The sequence below is a fragment of the Pieris napi genome, chromosome 10 (genome assembly GCF_905475465.1).
Source record: "Pieris napi chromosome 10, ilPieNapi1.2, whole genome shotgun sequence".
NCBI classification, from domain to species: Eukaryota; Metazoa; Arthropoda; class Insecta; order Lepidoptera; family Pieridae; genus Pieris; species Pieris napi.
Window position 1 is genome coordinate 1638824 of NC_062243.1, and position 17394 is coordinate 1656217.

General features: G+C 32.5%; 1 protein-coding gene across 3 annotated transcripts; it reads left to right on the top strand.

Moving 5' to 3' along the window:
* The first annotated feature begins 2897 nt into the window (after nucleotides 1-2897).
* Nucleotides 2898-11401, top strand: LOC125053414 (cytochrome P450 6k1-like). Of its 3 annotated transcripts, none has more exons than XM_047654775.1 (10): nucleotides 2898-3024; nucleotides 4472-4663; nucleotides 4967-5164; nucleotides 5929-6078; nucleotides 7181-7365; nucleotides 8032-8183; nucleotides 9068-9186; nucleotides 9591-9693; nucleotides 10790-11038; nucleotides 11194-11401. In XM_047654775.1, the coding sequence occupies exons 2-10, from the start codon at nucleotides 4505-4507 to the stop codon at nucleotides 11379-11381; spliced, it is 1503 nt and encodes a 500-aa protein (XP_047510731.1). In that variant the 5' UTR covers nucleotides 2898-3024; nucleotides 4472-4504; the 3' UTR covers nucleotides 11382-11401. The 3 variants fall into 3 exon arrangements, with proteins under 3 accessions (XP_047510731.1, XP_047510730.1, XP_047510732.1); XM_047654774.1 differs by having other exon boundaries at nucleotides 2907-3020; XM_047654776.1 differs by having other exon boundaries at nucleotides 2924-3002.
* Nucleotides 11402-17394: the final 5993 nt, after the last annotated feature.

Consider the following 17394-nt stretch of genomic DNA (forward strand, 5'->3'; position numbering starts at 1 on the left):
TACATAAACACTACAAATGCTGTTTGCGTCTAACCTCTAACCACTTAGTGATCGAATTAGCACAGGGTGTATATGCGATGTCCTGCCCTGCGATTCTGTAACTCACTTTTCGAACTCACGACTGATTTGAGCGCGACCGCCGATGCGAAAACCGCTGTGTGAGTTCGAAAAGTGAGTTACAGAATCGCAAGGCTGGCTTCCGTTTGCGGTGAAACAACAATTAGAGCAAGGATGCTAAAATACTTGAAACACATATTTTACATAACTTTTTTAAATATCTGATCAAATAGTTATAGCTCAAGCAGCTCTCGTTTGGAAGCTTTGGTACCGTCGGGAATAATATTAAGCTTTGCAACATAAAAATAATAAAAAATATGCCTATTAAGGAATATAAGACACAGGTATCACTTATTCCACGTCATTAAATTTGAATTTGTAGGCATCCCTACTCATCGGCAAAGAAGAAAGAGGGTGTAGGCCGAGAGAAAAAAGCCGGCGTAAAAACTCTACTCTTTTAAAATAGCAAATCATCAAATAACACTTATTTTAAAACAAATATCGCAAATTAATAAGAAGTAGCCTGTCTAGCACTAGTCCCAGACTCTTTTATCAACTGGATAATCGTTAACTTTATAGTAAGCCTTTTACACAGCTTTTCTTTAATATATTTCTTAAATTTATTAAAAGGCAGAGATAAAAGAGCCTCTGGTATTATATATATCATATGAATTAGCTTTTCATCATGATGTACAGGTATTAAATATAACTTCTTTTACGTACATAAATAAGATACCGTGCTAAACAATTATAAAAATTCCTCTCACAAAACCCCATAGCGGCACATTTTTAGATGGTGGGTAACTTTAATCACTACGCTTTATATCTAATTCTTGCGAATGTACTGCCCTATTACTATCGCGGAGAAGGTCATTAATAATACTTGACAATTACTTTGTGTAAATAAACAATACTATTAAGGGTTTGGACATTTATCAAACTAAACAACAAACATGAGTTATCTGCAAATTAAAATATTATATTTATTTATTTTAACATTCTCAGTACATTACAATTCTCACAAAACCCCATAGCGGCACATTTTTAGACGGTGGGTAACTTTAATCACTACGCTTTATATCTAATTCTTGCGAATGTACTGCCCTATTACTATCGCGGAGAAGGTCATTAATAATACTTGACAATTACTTTGTGTAAACAAACAATACTATTAAGGGTTTGGACATTTATCAAACTTAACAACAAACATGAGTTATCTGCAAATTAAAATATTATATTTATTTATTTTAACATTCTCAGTACATTACAATTCTCACAAAACCCCATAGCGGCACATTTTTAGACGGTGGGTAACTTTAATCACTACGCTTTATATCTAATTCTTTCGAACTATGCATTCGGGTGCACCGCCACTCCAATAATGTCAAATACACGGACATTGCCGGCCGTCCCTATATTTTTATTATCCATCCTCAACATATTATAGTGTTCCTAAATAAACAAAATTTAAAATAAGTAGTAAATAATACGAAGTAGTTGACTCGGTGATCTTTATACCGTCAATAAACGTTGTGTTGCATTTTATTAGCTGAATGCATTTTTTTTTAATATAACAAACCACCAAACGGACAAGAGGCTCACCTGATGTTAAGTAAAAGCGCCGCGCATAGACAATCACATTGCCAAAGGGCACTCTTGCTTGCCGGTCTTTTAACTCTATCTACATTATTTATAATTTTAATTTAACGCTGAAAATAGGTCTGCGTGTGACATTTTTAGGATTCGCGCGTGGCGTCAAAAGCGACTACGGCACTTTTTTTTTTTAAACTTGAAAAAATTATGGTGTGTTCTGAACACTATAAATAATTTATTCCCGTTGAAAATTTTACTTAAAGTTAATTTTTCAACAAGTTAGTGAAAAAAAATGTTTAAATAATGGTCGTAAAAATATTTCGCTTCGTAGAGCCTTTCTTACATACATACTTAACAAGATCGTGCCATAAAAGTTAAAAACATATTTATACTTTGTTTATAACAATTTTTTTACTTAAACAAAAACTTAAAAATCCATGTAATGTTGTTAAAAATTTTTTTTTTTCTAAATCATCATATAATCGTTTTTTTTATTAATACAAGATATTTATTGATTTGCAAAAAAAAAAATTCCCGCCATTTGTTGATAAATTTTTTTTAAACAAATTGATTAAATCAATATTTTTTTTTTTAAATTTAACACAACTTTATTACATTAAAAATTTTATGATTTTTAAAAAAATTTTTTTTCCTTAATAACAATTTTTAATTGTTTATAATCGTTTTTTTTTTTAATTTTCTATTGTTTAAATAATTAGTTAAGAAATTTTTTTTTCTAAAAATCATAATTGACAGTCCTCTATAAAGTAACAGAAATTTTTTTTTTTTAATCAACAATTCTATTGTTTATTAACTTACCAAGTTGTTATAAACAAATATTCAACTTTTTTAATTTTTTTTCTAAAACTTCTAAAATTAACAAAAACAACCATATATAACGTATAGGGTTCGGAGTTTTTTATTGGAAATTTCCTCTTCTTTCAGAATCTTTATTTGAAATTCTTAAATATTAATAGTTTATTAAATATTGGCAAAAAACTAAATGCCATTTTTTTTTCATCTTTAATTGTCTATAACTTTTGCAATTTTTTATGTGCTAATACACGCTTTTAGCACATTTTTCTAGACGTCATTCCGGATCCAATGAGCTATCGCACATAATTTTAAGAGCAGTATCTCTATTTTGTTCCATTTTCAACTTGTCGACTAGACTATACATAAACAATTAGACTATATTATGCATTGTAGATTTTGATAAACAACACATTGACGTGAAACAAAATTCATGCAACGCCGAAATTTTAGTTAGAGATTGCCTAAGCCACTGACTAGTCGTTGTTAATTTCACATCAAGCAAAAATATAAACCGGAATATATGCAGATTTGATTCTGTAATATCTTTATAACAGGCAAGTAAGCACTTTCTTCCCTTACAATTTTTTTTTCATGAATCCTATTTTTTTTATATACCTACAAATGTGCAAAAGTGTAATTTGTCTATTATTTTCACACTGCTATTATACATTATTTTGAAAGCCTTCGTTCCAAGTTTGAAGTAAAAAGTCAATAAAAACATGCAAAAATCTAACGTCGGAAACGATGAAATTATATAACTAATCCAAATGTTTAATTATATAAAAATAGTTCGACTATCGGCTCCACCCCGACTTTGATAACTCATCGACTTAACAAGATAAAACTTTTGTTATCTTTTCAGTTAGGCTAAAAACTACGAATAAAATAATTTGTAAAATAATGCAAATATAATAAGTAAATTAGAAATGTTTTTAAAACTACGCAGTAAGAATTTTTCATTGCGATTTTTTAAATTATTGATTTCTTTCGACTAAAATATAAAAATAATGCTGGTATATTTAAATTTGTTTTTCTAGAGTAACATCTTGGTGTAAGTAATTAAGGACTATATAAAAATTGTGTTTATTTAAATTAAGTTAAAGTAGGTATTATTATTGTATCGAATAGTTACAAATACGTCACTGTCCGTAACTACTATATAGATTAAGATTAATCGTTCGTTTTTCTTATTTAATTACTAGTACTGGCGAACATCGTACCGCCTAACAACGGGACTAACTATTCAGGACACCGGTCTAGCTAGTAAGATAAAAAAAAAGAAAGTTGATAATACAACAAATACATTATGTCAAAAAATAAAAATGTACCTTCCCGGAACCCCTTCACTAACACTTGAACTTTATGATATGGTATTAAAGTTCAAATTGCCTTTAAATATTATTACGAATATTTTGTATGGGAATATAGAAAAGTGTTGATTTTAGACTTTTTCACTCAATTTTTTTTAAATTTTTCTCTCCGTAAGAACCATCCTCGTACTTCAAGGAATATTATAAAAAAAGAATCAGACAAATCGGTCAAGCCGTTTTCATGTTATGTCGTGACAACGGAAAACGAGTTTCATTTTTATATATATAGATTTTAATTTTCTGTAAGATCTGATGAAGAGCTTGATGATTGCTCCTTACAAAAACTAACTTGACGATTTAAACACTAAACAGTGTCGGAAAGGTCATGGCCTCGGTTTGCGCCCTTGAATATTGAACTGCCGGTAAATGAAAATTTAGGAGCATTTAATTTTTCTACTGACGTTCATAATTGTACATTGTGTTGCTACGTATATGAATATGTTTCGATTAGATTTATCTGACATTAATTTAGGCTCATTAGTAGTATTTTGCTACTTGCATAATCGTCGGGGACATATTCTTTGTTTACACTGTTTTTGGCAAGGCGTATGGTCAGCATACACGTGGCAAATAGAATATTGGAAGATTGAGTTTTGAATCCTTTTGATTTAATCAGAGAGTTATCAAAATTTCAGAAATAACATAAATCACCATATTATTTTTACACTATGTTTGGAATTATCGTATGTGGTGTTATAATATCCTTAATATTATGGATATACCTTCGTTGGAGAAATGTTAGAGAGTATTGGGCAAGGCGTGGTGTGCCTCACTTGCCACCTCATCCCCTGATGGGCAGTCTCACATTCTTGCAGCAAAAGAATCCGGTGAGTAATTTTTGTCTTTCTTGCTTTAAGTCATACGTAATAATATAATATATTTTCTAAATTGAACCGAGAACTTACACCATTTATAATTAGCGGTATAAATAGATTCTACTTAAAATTTATACAATTTGTAGTACACAAAACACGGAATATTTTTGACGAAGATAAATAATAGAAAATATTATAGTTTAATATATTTTATATTATAAAGTATAATATGTTAATGTAACTAAATTTAAAAGTATTAATGCGCATAATAAACAATTTTATAAGTTTTTCAAGATACTTATATATTATTTTCAGGCCCTATGGATGATTGATACATATAAACAATTCAAGAAACCATACGTAGGAATATGGTTATTTTGGAGACCAGCTCTCATAATTAATTCACCAGAAATAGCAAGAAATATACTCGTCAAGGACTTCGACAATTTCAGGAACAGATTAGTGAAACCGGGTTCCTTCGATCCTTTTAAAAATAGTTTGTTTACTGCAAATGTACGTTTTAATTATACGACTAAATAAAACTTATACTATACAAAAACACACTTCCTAGTAAATATTAAATTACTTGATCGGTTTAAATTTTTTTCACCATTGGAATGCTACATTTTCCCACAAAATCTCTTTCTTAACATCAGGTGGGATTGCTGTCAAACGTCTGAAACTAATGTATTCAATTTATTTAACATAAATTTAAAGAAATTTTCGAAAAAATATATTTTTCTTGAATAGGATTGGTTCGACGAGTGCAGCTCGGCTCTAATGTGCGTTTTCCAGTGACTAGTGTAGCATTCCAATGGTGACAAGGATGTTTCCTGCGAGACTCGCATCTCAGCTTGGGCCGTCGCGGGTTTGGCAATCGCCTAAGGAGCAGCATGGCTTTTATTTTGTAATTAGCTATGGTGATTGGATCATCCAGATCCGTTAATCCGTCGGGGCCTCCTTCAGGTCTTTTTCGTCGGAAAGGTGAAATGATTGATACACACCAACGGGTTGGGATGGTATGGTAGAGATCGACGTTCCTCACGTAGAAGGGCGATGGGTATAGGAGGGGGCACAACGTGCAAAAACTATGCACGGTCGGATACACGCCTTGTGCGTATTTTTTCTAGAGATTAGGCGAGAGCACCGGGGTTACCCCTGGCAAAGAGAATCGCCTAGCGACGTGGTTGTGGTCTTTCCCTTTTCTAGGGCGAAGTCTAGGAGGTGCTTTTTAACTACCTTCTTCGAGAAAATAATCAAGTTCTATATTTTTTAAGGATCCCATGTGGTCATCAATGCGTCGTGGTTTGACTTCCGTATTTACGTCTTCAAAGCTGAAGGCAATGCAAGGCCTCTTCGACCAAAAAGCAAATGATTTAATACAAAGGATAAAAAACACTAAAGATACAAGCAAACTGGAAATAAGGGTGTGTACCTAGCTCTTATTAGTATTAAGCCTAAAAAGAACTTATTTTAAAGTAAGTTTAAGCACTGTAATGTATGTTCACTACTCTATACTAGTTTTACTAGTCCAGGTGCTGTCAATAGAAAATATAATTATAATACTTATTTGCTTGGTGGCATGAGATAGTACCTTTATGGGTTGGACCTTAAAATCGGTCGCCCGAATCTGATGATACTGATTATGCAGGAGTCTCGGGGCGCCTTGATTGGAACACCTCCAAGTGATTTTTGCTACCGGAAATGCGGCTAAGTATTTAAAAAAAAATTAAGTTTTGTGAAATGTATTGAAATTTGTAAACAATCCGCCATTTTCTACTTTTCTATTGGTTATAAGAGATGTGACATTCTCGGTAAATTAATAAAAGTTTGAATGATAACTTTGCTTCAGAACACTAACATGTCTTAAAGTATGACCCTAAATACGAGAGCAAACAATAATACAAGTAGAAATCGAAGTTATACAACAACAAATTAAACGTAACATAACACAAACAATAATACGTATATATTTCATACTAATTTCGTACTAGTTGGACATACTATGCGTCCTTTAATGTTTGATAAATGTCAAAAATTCTAAAGCCACAGATTTTTTAATTAAATTAACTCACGTGAGGAAGCACCGCAATGCGTTGCATCAAAGAGCGTACCGATTCCTGAAAGGCCGGCAACGCACTCGCGAGCCCTCTGGCATTGAGAGTGTCCATGGGCGGCGGTATCACTTAACATCAGGTGAGCCTCCTGCCCGTTTGCCCCCTGTTTTATAAAAAAAAAAAAAAAATCTGCGAGCGAGTACATTGCGGCAGATCACACGTTAGGAGCAAAAAATTACAACCCAACTGAAATCGATGTTTACAAGTTATAGTTTTTAACTTTAAAATAATCCATAAAAACGTATCCTTCTAAAACTGTTATTTTAAATTCTCTAATATAATTATAATAATTGGACCAGACATGATTGACTTGATTGTGTTTTTAATTATCAAAAGTGTAGTCCCTCAAGTTTTAAACATAATTTAAGTAAAATATTTGACTTGAAATATAAATACATACATGTTGTTTCAGTCATTATTAACAGACTACACAAGTGATGTGATTGCAACCGCTGCTTTTGGTGTAGAAACTAGCGCCGCCCTCACAGGAAAAGACCCTATCAGAACTGTGGCCAAGAACCTTATGACCGTGGACTGGTACAAAGGACTATGTTGGAGTACTATATTTTTCTTTCCGAAATTGGCGGAACGTTTGAGGTAAAATTAAATAATATAAAGATGAAAATAATAATTGAAAGTAACTATCGCTACAACTACATGAAATTGCTATTTCACAAAGTAGCAATTTCAAGAAAATGTTTCTCTGAGTAATTGCAAATAATTATTGCAATAACTGAACAACTGCATTTACCAGAAACACTAGCAATATGAAGTGAAAAAATTTTTTGAAGATGCTTGTTAGTACCTTCTTGTGAATATTCATTTTATATAATATCAAATGGTAGGATTTACCAAACCGACTGAAAGCATTCGCTCTATATAATAAATGTTTATGAAAAATACAATTTATATAAAGAACCAAATAGTAAAAAATAACAATAGTCCAAGAACTCGGTTTCTTTGTACACATGGATATGTGCGACGGCGAAGGTAACAGTTGTTTACGATACCAAGATCCAGAACCAGTCTCTTGCACAGTCTCCAACACTATCGACATATTTATAAGTTCCCAGATTGAATTTACAGTTGCGATGTTGTGAATATTATGTGTTTAATATTATAGAAGGTGTTTCATAGGTATTCACATAAAAATATTTCCAAAATTTGAATTAACTTTTGCCTGTACGGGAGGATAATGTATGTATTTCTGTAAATAAATCAAAAAACCCTCTTTAATTTAATTAACAGGTAAATATTTTTTAGACTTCCAGTATTTTCTGAATCATCGACTCAGTTCTTGAAGAAAGTATTTGAAACTGTATCAAAGCAAAGAAGAGACAATGGAATAAAGGAGGTAAAAGATTTACTTGACGCTATACTTAAGCTTAAGGACGATGATATAGAAAATAAACATGGTATGTATGTTTTACGGATTTAAAACTTCACCCTAATTCTTTTCTTTCTAAAAATTATCTCCTCGCTGACCCGACCACAGATTATTGAAGTGAAACTTCTTTATCGGGGTTGGAAAAAAATTTAGTGTAAAATTTTTTCGTTACGCGTCACATTTTTCCGGTACACGCCATCTTTTGAAGTGAAACTTCTTTATCGACGTATGGGAGAAATTATGTAGCAGGTTACGCGCCATGTTGCTTTTTGAAGTCAAACTTCTTTATCGGGGTTGGAAAAAAATTTACACACATTTGTCACATTTTTCGGTTACGCGCCATCTTTTTCTTGTCCCTACCACGGTTGATCCGAAGAGATTCGAAGCCATTAGTAACAAAAATATATAATAATATATTAACGATAACAATGATATTAATACTAATAATTCTATTAAAATTAATGAAATTCTGTAATAATCTTAGTACTACATAGTAGTACAGTAATAAGTTAAAATGAAATAATTGTATTTATATTCATGTCTATGATAATTAAAGCCTTTTGTTAAACTTTATCTAATTTAACTTTATTCAACCAATTTCTGTAAAGTTGCATATAGTAGATCATTTTTCGAAAAATAAGGTTATAAAGAAGTTTCACTTCTTACGTGTGTAGGTACTGTGTACACCTAGTACACGCACACATTATTTTTTATCTAGGCTTGTTTTATAATACACTAGTATGATGATTTTTAAAAATGACGTTTGCTTGAAGTGATACGTAGACGTGCTCTTTTGAGTTGCAATTACTAATTTCCTTATAGAAATCATAAAAATTAGACTTCCTGAAAATGAGACTTACTAAAAATTATACAGTTCGGGAACGACACTCATAATTTGTTTTTTTTTTTCAGGGTATACTGATAACGATATATGGGCCCAGGTTGTTACATTTCTATTTGCAGGTTTTGAAACCTCAAGTTCTGTTATGAGTTTCATGTTGTATGAATTATCACTCCGACCAGACCTACAGGTAAATCTTTTAACAATATTTACGAATTACCAAAATGTATTTACGTATTGTGTTTGGTTTCAAAACTAAATGTTAAAACGCTGAATATTTTTAGTTAAATTTGGCCATACATAAGCTGTAAATAAATACCGAATAATTTTTTCCTGTTCACTATTCTCAATAAATGGTTTGTAAAAAAGTTTTATTGATTACAAATCGTATATTATAAAAATTAAGTGAGTAATTTAATTAGAAGGTTGTGAGGTATCCTTTTACATAATCGTAATAGGGTATGGTAAAAACAAACGATCAAAGGGTAGCTGTGCCCTCTGCTTTCACTTTAAACTAGAAAATTTATATAAATATAAAAACTTTATAACTGACTGTTATCATCAAAATCAAATATTGGTAATATTTATTTTCAGGATAAAATGTATGAAGAGTTAATAGAGGCGAAGAAAAGTCAAAACGGTTCTTTGGACCTCACTGTACAAGCTGATTTAAAGTATTTAAACTGTGTTTTTAAAGGTATTAAAAATTGCGTGTTATTCCCACGAGAATGTAAGTGCGTGCTCTCATGGCTCCTGCTGATCTGACAAATCTTTGTTTTTAATTTATTGTATTATTCTTAATTAACTATTAATTACTTAAGATGTCATGTAGAACATGGTGTAATGGTTGTAGCTCCTTACAAACATTGTGTAAAACAAAAAACTTGGCTATTTAAACGAGTGGCTTGTTATAGGTCGGTTATCGAAAGCTGGCGCGTTCACAGTACTCACACAAATGCAATTTCACTATACAGTATGTTAAAAAATATGACTTTTTTGCCAAACTATATATTTTAGTCTACTCTGGTTTTAGTAAGGTTGTAAATAAATAAAAATGTGTCAAATACATATAAATATTATGTGCATACGAGGGTGGATCCAAAAGTTCTAAGCCCGACCAAGAACGTATAAGAGTAATTGTGTAAATAATTTTTCATTTTTCGACATAAGCTCCATCTAGCTCAACACACTTCACTAACTATTCTTTCAATACTCCTCTTAGAAACCCCAGTCGCATCTGATGTCAAATTAAATATAACATTTTTATTAACATGTTTAAAATAATTAAAAACATTGTGCACCATTTCACGACATTGCCCTGGTAATGTTTGAAAAAAGATCAACATGTATAAAATAATAATAATATCAAACAGTAAAGATCAACATAAACAGTAGCAAAAGAAAAACAATAACTGTCTCTTTTATACTCATAAGCTTGACCGAGCCCGAGAGAGACGGATAGTATTTTCATGATGTCTTTGTGATTGAATTTCAGTTTGACATCACGTCTCGCGCTTATTCACAGACACTACACAAGCACAAAGTGTAAATGTGTTGAAGCCGCCAGCTTTAGATAACATACCTATACCATTTCTTTTCTTCCGTTCTAAGTTTGAATAAATGATTTTGATTTGATTTAAAAACTGTATGTACTTAAAGTCATTAAAGCTTCTTAATATACTTACTTCCTCCACGTTTCCATTATGTCAATTTATTCCGAAAATGCCAGTTTTTTAAGTAGGAAATTCATGCCCACCTTAAAAAAATACGACATCTGCTTACTCAAATTCCAGAAGCGTTACGCATGTATTCTCCCCTGGGATGGCTTGACAGAGAGACAATAAATGACTATAAGGTAGACGAGAACCTGACTATACCCGCGGGAACACCGATTTATGTCAACGGAATTGGAATGCAGTACGACAGCGACGTTTATCCGGACCCTGAGACCTTTAACCCCGAAAGGTTTTTGCCTGAGAATGAGAAAGACCTGAAGCCATTCACTTATATGCCATTTGGAGAAGGGCCAAGGAGCTGTATAGGTGAGTCGTTGATAGAATAGGTTTTACTAAATGGTGTAATATTAATTTCTACTAAAACACTATATTTGTTCTTTTTAAGTACGAGCAAATCGCATCAGTGCAAATTCAGTAAAACACACGATAAAATAGATTATCTAATCAAATGTATATTTCAGCAAAGAGGTTCGCTCAGATATCAGTGAGAAACGCTATGTCTCACTTAATACTAAATTTCAAGTTTAAACCACTGCCGGGAGCACCGAAGCCTTCAGAAGTGAAATACGAAAATAAACATCTCCTTTTGGTACCAGGAGAAAGCCTTTTTATCGATTTTGAACCAAGAAATGTATCTTTCGGTTTATAAATATATTATATACAAATACATTTGTATGGCTTATTTATTATTGTTATAAAAATAAAGTGACCATGTGGATCCTAAACATCGAGGATCGTACCTTCGAATCCTGGGTGGGCCATGTAATTTTCTATCTATATATTATGTGCCATTCATATTTGGTCATATCGTTTAGGAAAATATTACTTTTGAAAACAGCTACGTCTCAATAAACTCATTACAATTAAGCATGACCAAAAATCTACTTTCAATTTCAAACTGTTTTTCTAGGCATAGCAATAGATAGTAAACTCCAGTGGGGCCCACACATAGAAACTCTTTCGAATAGGCTGAGCTCTGCAGCATATGCAGTAAAGAAAATCCGACAGTTTACTGATAAGGACACGGCTAAAATTGTGTATCATAGCTACTTTCACAGCGTTATGTCTTACGGTATTCTACTGTGGGGTGCTGCTGCAGAGGTTCAATCCATATTTGTGCTGCAGAATGCAGAAAAAGTATTTGTTGTGTTTCTCCGAGGGAGTCGGTACGGAATAAGTTTAAGGAATTAAATATAATGACACAATCTGGTCAATATATTCTTGAAGCCTTGTTGTATGTCCAAAAAAATATAAACGATTTTAAAACAAATAGTGACTTTCACCAGTATAATACGCGAATTGGAACTAATTTGAGTGTACGACCAACCAGGCTCCAAAAGATAAACCACTCCTTATATAGAAATTGTATTCGTTTTTACAACAAACTCCCAAGCGAAATAAGAGAAAAATAAACTAAAAAAATCTAAAAAAAATCAAAGCCCTCGTTAAACGAAAATTAATCAATAAAGCTTTTTAATTTTTATACATTTGAGGAAAACTTAAATTATCCTAATGGTAGGGGAGCCCAAGAGGGGATTTCGGGATTTACTAAAGCGCGGCAGATAAATATATAGGGGGATACCTTGTACCCGGTTAAGTACCTCCACAAAATATGAGGCCCATATATACGTATAATGCCGCCCGTGAAGGAGACAGGATCAGATTAGTAAAAAAAAATTGACCATCAGAAATTCCCGAGCGCGTCAGATTAAGGTAGGGTGAGTTAATTACATCCCAAAAAGTGTATATTCCACTAATCTGACAATTTGAGAGTGACGGAAAAAAAGGGGAGGGCAACAAAGTTGTAAAAAATAACGTCATCTCGACATTCTTGAGCGTAGCCAGTTTTTTTTTATTTTGAAGGAAATAATTCAAGTATAATGAAAAATATATAATCTGACGATTTCCGCAAGCTGAAATAACAAAAATTCGTCGATAAAGTTAAATGCGTGCAGCTGCGTAATGCCTACATTTCCTTAAACCGATCGGAATCTACTAAACGGCGTTCTAAATATTTCCCTCAAAATTACATTTCCTGTGAATTTGAACCGATTCGGACCGATAGATTTTGAGAAATTTTGAAAAATCTTAAAAAAATAAGAAATATTTTTTTTTAAAGTGGTTTCTTTATCGATCAACTTCAAAAACTAATCCGCCTTTGAGCTTGAAAAACCACGTCGATCGCCACCAAGCTGGTCAAAAGCGGTTGATTCGTTCGAGAGATATCGTGAACGAAAGAAACCCGAAAAAGTGTTTTTTTCGGGATTACTCCGAAATTTGTGGTTCGATCAATTAAATTGCAAAACTTATGAGGATGATAAAACTGCATCGAATGCCGCCAACCGCGTGAAAATTGCTTGATCCATTCAAAAGTTATTGCGGTTTGAAAATTCCAAAAATAGTGTTCTATGAAACGTCTATCAGACTTTCGAGCTGGGAGAGCTCAAATGCATAGAAATGTTATTTCTTTGAACTCAGCGAGCTCAAAATATCAATTTTAAGCGCCCATGAATGGAATTAGCGGGAAGTTGCAGAGATGGCCCGTTTTTCTAAAAAAAATTTGTCAGATCAGGCGATTCCATCTAGATAATCGTCAGATTATGAGACAGTACGATTAGAACATAAAGATGAACCACATATATCTTAATCTGACGCGCTTGAGTATTTCAAAATTGCCATTTTTTTTGCAAATTATGAAAATGGCCGTGGGTTTGCGTGCCATCGAAATCGTCAGATTAGTCAATGAGAGCTTTTTTTTGGTGCACTTAACACTCCCTTAGAAAATCTGACGCGCTCGATAATTTTTATTTTTTTTTTCATTTTCAACCCTTAAATACAACCATCCGCATCATGCAAACGATCAGATTAACATACGTACATTATTAAAAATACGTAGGGCATTGATGCTATCAATATCTGACGCGCTCGAGGATGTCCATGCAACAGTTTTTTTTTACATATTTAACAATCTATAGCCGCTTCCCCCACCGATGAAAAGTTATATATCATATAACATTTTTTTCTTCTTATTATCTAAGCTTTGCATCCCAATAGGTCTCTACGACGCTCGAGTAAATCCCCATTTAGCATCGTGGGCTCCCCTACCATAATCCTTGGGATTGATTTATTCCAGTTCAAAGTTTCTTACCAGTTCTTCTTACCCGCTATACGCCCTTGACTTGCGAACTGGTAGTAAATGTAAATTTACAATTAATTTAACTTCTTTTGACAATTCATAAGTGTACTTGTTTACCTACATGAACAAAGATATTTAAATTTTTTTTTATTCAGTATGCCTTTCAGATACAAACACCTCACTGTTATGAAACAGAATACAGAAAAGGCTTTCAGCATAATAACGAACAAGTATAACAATCGGTAGCTCCATTCATACTCAGCTATATTTGTAAATTTATACAGCTTATATACGGCACAATTTCTTCTAATACCAAGGAAAGCTTAATTTCAGACAACAATTCATATTAATATTTTTACTTCTACTGTATTGAATGCTAATTAGCTCAGGAGCTCGACAACAGACTACCAGAGTCCGTATTAACGGATCATTTTACCTTCCCAGGCCTGATAGCTGCGTAAAGTCAGAATTTTAAACTCAAATCTGACAACTCTGCAAGCCTGCATTTGGCTGGTCGTTTTACAAACGCAATATTGCAATATTATTATTTGTAACTAGAGTACAAATTTTGTTATATATGTAATAAAATATATATTATATATATATATCCATATATTGTTTGCTTAGTTATAATTGTGATCATTATTTTACTTTGAAATAATGTATGGTAGAGTAATTGCAATTATAATGTTATATTTATTTCTGATGAGTGACATTATTCCTGAGTAATTTTCGATAGTTATCAAACTACATTTGACATCTTTAGCATAATCACGATTTTTTGCATAAAACAAATAACTAAAGAAATTGGTTTTCAAAATCTTTCTCTCAAGAAAATCGAATAAAGTTGTCAAAAATCAGACTTAAATTTTCACGTTTGACGAGAATATTGTTTGTTCATACACTTTATATAAATCAATTACCTAAAAACCGTCAATAACGTTTGTGGAGGCACACAGCATACTTATTGTGCGCTTCCTCCAACCTAAAGAAAGCATTCTCGACCAATCCATCCACTGGCCGTCCCGAAGGTCCCAGTAGCTAAGGTCGAGAGGTAGTATATATACTTAGTGGTTGGAATCACTACGTTAGCGCGTTTCAGGGTATGATCACCGTGATTGTAGCTGCAGAATGTTGGTGTCGTTACTACTACAAGGTTTAGGTGTGACGGTGTTGGTCACCAATTACAACCTCTAAGATTCCACTGTGTCAAACCAAATGTCACGTAGGTTGCGGTGGGTCGGAACTGTATGATGCTCCGGTGGGTCGGAGTGATGCAGTCTGCTGCGGTGCCTGAGGTTGTTTACCAAGCTTACGCGCTTGCTGCATGGAAATGCACAGGATTACTGTAGCCGAAGGTGCTGGCTGTGACTTGCTGCTGCTGCGGCTTGATTGATGCTGAACGTGGTGACGTCTTGACGTGTCGCAACACATTTTTCTATCTCCGATATTAACTAATTAAATCGCTACAACTATCGAAAATGTCTATATAATTATGTCGCACATCCGTAGACGCAGATAGGTAGATAACAGCGCAGACGCATCTTTAGACTCAACTAAGTGGGATGTATTTATCGGGAACTGATAAAATAATTGCGATTTTTTTAATTGTGATGGTTGTGTGTCTTATTACTAGGGTGTACTTTCGGTGCGTGAATGTCAGACAGTTTTGGAAGAGACGTGGGGAGCCCCATTCATACATTTCAATAGGTCTATATATTATATAGTACCTATTAATGATGTTGGAATTGTATGTAAACAAATAGTTTTGCAAGCATGTTGTTCTTCTCGCCCGCTCTACGCCCTTGACTTGTAAACTGGTAGTAAATGTAAATTTAGAATCAATTTAACATCTTTTCTGTTGACGTTCATAAATATACTTGGTTACCTATATATAAGTTTTTTCAAGTTTGAGTTTAAAACGAGTTTCTAGTGGCATTGAAATTAACGTGCACAAAACGACGACATTTTTGTGTGCTATTTTGATCTAGTCACTTTCTTACGATGTTATAAAATCTAAAATATATGTTGAACTATTGTTCCTCTTTCATGCAAGAGTTAAAGTATTAAGACATTTAAAAAAGTATTAATATTATATTCATTATTTTCTTCTATAAAGATTTCACGAATGTCCTAAAACTTTATGCCTTATAAACTAGTTTGAAATAACGTTTAACAACGCCAATTATATGAAAATAATTTAATGTTTGATCAGAGAATGTTTATGTTGATAAACCTTTAAATTACCAACATAAATGAACATGGATGGGAAAACATTAATGTATATACTTGATGTTCTCCTTACAAAAAAAATGTATTTTATTTACATGAGAAACTTAATATGTATAATGTATATACGAACGAGATACACGTCGCCATCAGCCGTCCCAATTTTAGTCTACTAGGCTCATTCTGATGTGTATCTTTAATGCCCTTTTGAATTGGTTAAACGCGCTAATATTACAAATTTTAGACGGTAATTGATTACATAATTGCACACCCTCATACTTAATAGACTTCTTCAAATAATTTGTACGCGGCTTCGGCAAGATAAGCAAACTCGCTCGCTCGCTCAAAATTTTAATAATAGAAACCGCAAATGTTATCACCTAATTTGAATTATGTAATAGATATTAAAAATAATAATTATTATTTATGAAATTGATTACAGATAACCTTAAAAATGATATAAGATTCTAAAAACCTTGAAATATCGATTATAAATATACATTAATTATATTGTTTTAATATTATTAAAGTCAAAGTCAAATCATTTCTTTCAATTGGACCATCTTAAATGGCACTTTTGAACGTCAAAAAAAATATATAAAGAAGATTCTAGTTGCCCCTTCCAAAAGGTAGTTTCGTGTGGAGAAGAATGGGCAAGAAACTCCACACTTACTCTTTTAAAATAGGTTAACAATATTTTGTTACATTTGTTAAATAATTATATGTGAAGACAATGTACTCTTAAAATAAACTACTATACTAAAAAAGTTAGTGTACTATTATTACCCGCTATGGTCGTCTTTACGGCGACGTACAAACAAACACCTTCATTCACATCTTCTAAATTGAACGCTATGCAACCATTGATTGACACTAAACTATCTAAATTATTGAAACAAATTCAAAGCACAGAAGACAATACTAAAAGTAAGTAACAAAAACTCTTAAAATTAAGGACCGATCTAGCTAACTCCAAAAAAGTACATCGTTTCTTGAAGTAGGGCGAATGAAAAAAATATATGGTGGAGTTGAGTTGAGTAGTTTATGTATCCATTTTGAAAGATCGATACACGATTTAAATAAATTCGCATGATAGAAAAAAATTCAAACAGCCAATTTTTGACACTTCGAATTCATTTTATGACGAAAATGTATAGAGAACATGATTTTGAAATTTACATGTTAAATATTAATTACATGTTATATCTTTTATTCCAAGAAATCCATTTAAAAAAAATAGTTAAAATTACATTCAATTTATTTATTTACACTTCGTTGCATATAAAAGAAACACAAT

Bases quoted from the DNA above. Each gene is read 5' to 3' on its own strand.
- LOC125053414 (XM_047654775.1), top strand. From the start codon at position 4,505: ATGTTTGGAATTATCGTATGTGGTGTTATAATATCCTTAATATTATGG. The intron at 4,664-4,966 runs GTGAGTAATTTT...TATTATTTTCAG, and splicing joins TCTTGCAGCAAAAGAATCCG to GCCCTATGGATGATTGATAC. The intron at 9,694-10,789 runs GTATTAAAAATT...CTCAAATTCCAG, and splicing joins TTTAAACTGTGTTTTTAAAG to AAGCGTTACGCATGTATTCT.